The sequence below is a fragment of the Talpa occidentalis genome, unplaced genomic scaffold (assembly GCF_014898055.3).
Source record: "Talpa occidentalis isolate TD23 unplaced genomic scaffold, MPIMG_talOcc4v2.1 talOcc4.6, whole genome shotgun sequence".
In the NCBI taxonomy this organism is placed as follows: domain Eukaryota; kingdom Metazoa; phylum Chordata; class Mammalia; order Eulipotyphla; family Talpidae; genus Talpa; species Talpa occidentalis.
Genome location: NW_023604972.1, coordinates 31,201,598 through 31,203,393, shown reverse-complemented (window position 1 = coordinate 31,203,393; position 1,796 = coordinate 31,201,598). Strand labels below are relative to the sequence as shown.

The following is a 1,796-nucleotide window of genomic DNA, read 5'->3' as shown; positions in this document are numbered from 1 at the left end:
GCATAGCTTACTGAGACCACCATTGTATATGCAGTCAGTCAATGACTATATACTGTGAGGGATTTTTAGTACAGTCTGCTCAGTGGCTACCCTGCCCTAGAGGCCTTCTGACTTTCACAGTGCTCAGTGATTGAATTGCTGGCTGAACTGAGCCTATCCTTTTCTTGTGTTAAGATTTACTAAGCGCTTTTCCATGCGGATAGCGCTCTCGCAAGCATGGTGAACATTCCTAAAACCCGCCAGACCTTCTGTAAGAAGTGTGGCAAGCATCAGCCCCACAAAGTGACACAGTACAAGAAGTGCAAGTATTCTCTCTATGCCCAGGGAAAGCAGCAGTATGACAGGAAGCAAAGTGGCTATGGTGGACAGACCAAGCCAATTTTCCTGAGAAAGGCTAAAACTACAAAGAAGATTGTGCTGAGACTTGAATGTGTTGAGCCCAGCTGCAGATCTAAGAGAATGTTGGCTCTTAAGAGATGCAAGCATTTTGAACTGGGAGGAGATAAGAAGAGAAAGGGCCAGGTGATCCTGTTCTAAGCTTCATCTTTTATTACAAATAAAATCTTGAGAATTATGTTTACTTCAAAAAAAAAAAAAGATTTACTAAGCAATTAACTGAAGCCAGCCCACCTTTCATTTTTAAAAGATATATTTATTTATGCATACAAGAGCTGGGGTACAGGCCAGAGTGTGGCTGGGGGCAGGGAGGGGGCAGTGAGAGGATTCACCAGAGGCAGAGTGGGGAACAGAATAGGCAGACTGAACAAAATACATTGCTGAGGGGAAGAGTGGGCAAGACTGGAGAGGTCTGCTGTGCCATGTGGGTAGCTCCCTGGCTGGCCAGGGATCGAACTAGTGCTGCAGAGGCTGCAGACAGCTTCATAGGTTGTGTCTTAAACCCTCACACCACCAGCAAGGTCCCAGCCCACCTTTTAATGACCATTGTTTCCATAATGCTCAAGCACCACAGCCACCATATAACCTTGTATGTCATCTCCTGTCTTTATCTCATTCCAATCTGCTGCAGTTGAGAGTTTTGGTAATTGTGTTGCTACTTCACACCACCAATTATCACCATTTGCAATTTACCACTAACCACTTACCACCAGCAGGGGGCCTTATTGTCTTGCTATCAGTGTTGTGGGTTCAGCATCTCAAATCCTATAGGGAAGGTTTGCTTTTTTCTAGAGCTACTTTTTGGTGCCTTGGGATCCCCTGAAAGCGCAAAACAAAGGTTTATGTGCTGGTAATTTATTTGAGAATGTGAATTCTGGTAATAGAGTAAGGGAATCAGGGAAAATAAAATACAGAGGGAAGAAAAGCTATTACAAGAATGCATTATTGAGTTGACCCCTGCTGTGGGCAACCAGTTGATTGATCCTTAGTACCTTTGAGAATCCTTATGAAATGTATCTCAGTTTTCTGCACTGGAGTGAAGAAGAAGAAAGGAAAGCATTTCCTCTTTCAACCATTGGTCAAGGTCACTCTATAGGCTTCTAGTTGTATATGTCCATGGAGGGCTGCTTTCTACAGTTACCTCATGCAGGGGGTGAGAGAGACAAGGTGCTGTCGTACTGATCTTGAGAAAAGCTGATGAATGCCTATCCAGAACTGGTCACTGCAGCAACACCTAACATAGAGGTGACGCTGAAGAGACCTAAAAGGATGCATGTAAAATTTTGAAACATTGCTTTGCTCTAGATTTCTCTCCTTGGGTGGATGGTATCTCTATCTTTTTAGCTGCGCAGGTCAATCCTTGACTCCTCTCTTTCAACATCTAATCTTTGAAGAAATCT

General features: G+C 43.8%; 1 protein-coding gene across 1 annotated transcript; it reads left to right on the top strand.

Annotated features, from left to right (window-relative positions):
• Window positions 1–204: 204 nt before the first annotated feature.
• LOC119260962 (60S ribosomal protein L36a-like) lies at window positions 205–552 on the top strand. The gene has a single exon (XM_037530131.2). The coding sequence runs from the start codon at window positions 217–219 to the stop codon at window positions 535–537; it is 321 nt and encodes a 106-aa protein (XP_037386028.1). The 5' UTR covers window positions 205–216; the 3' UTR covers window positions 538–552.
• Window positions 553–1,796: the final 1,244 nt, after the last annotated feature.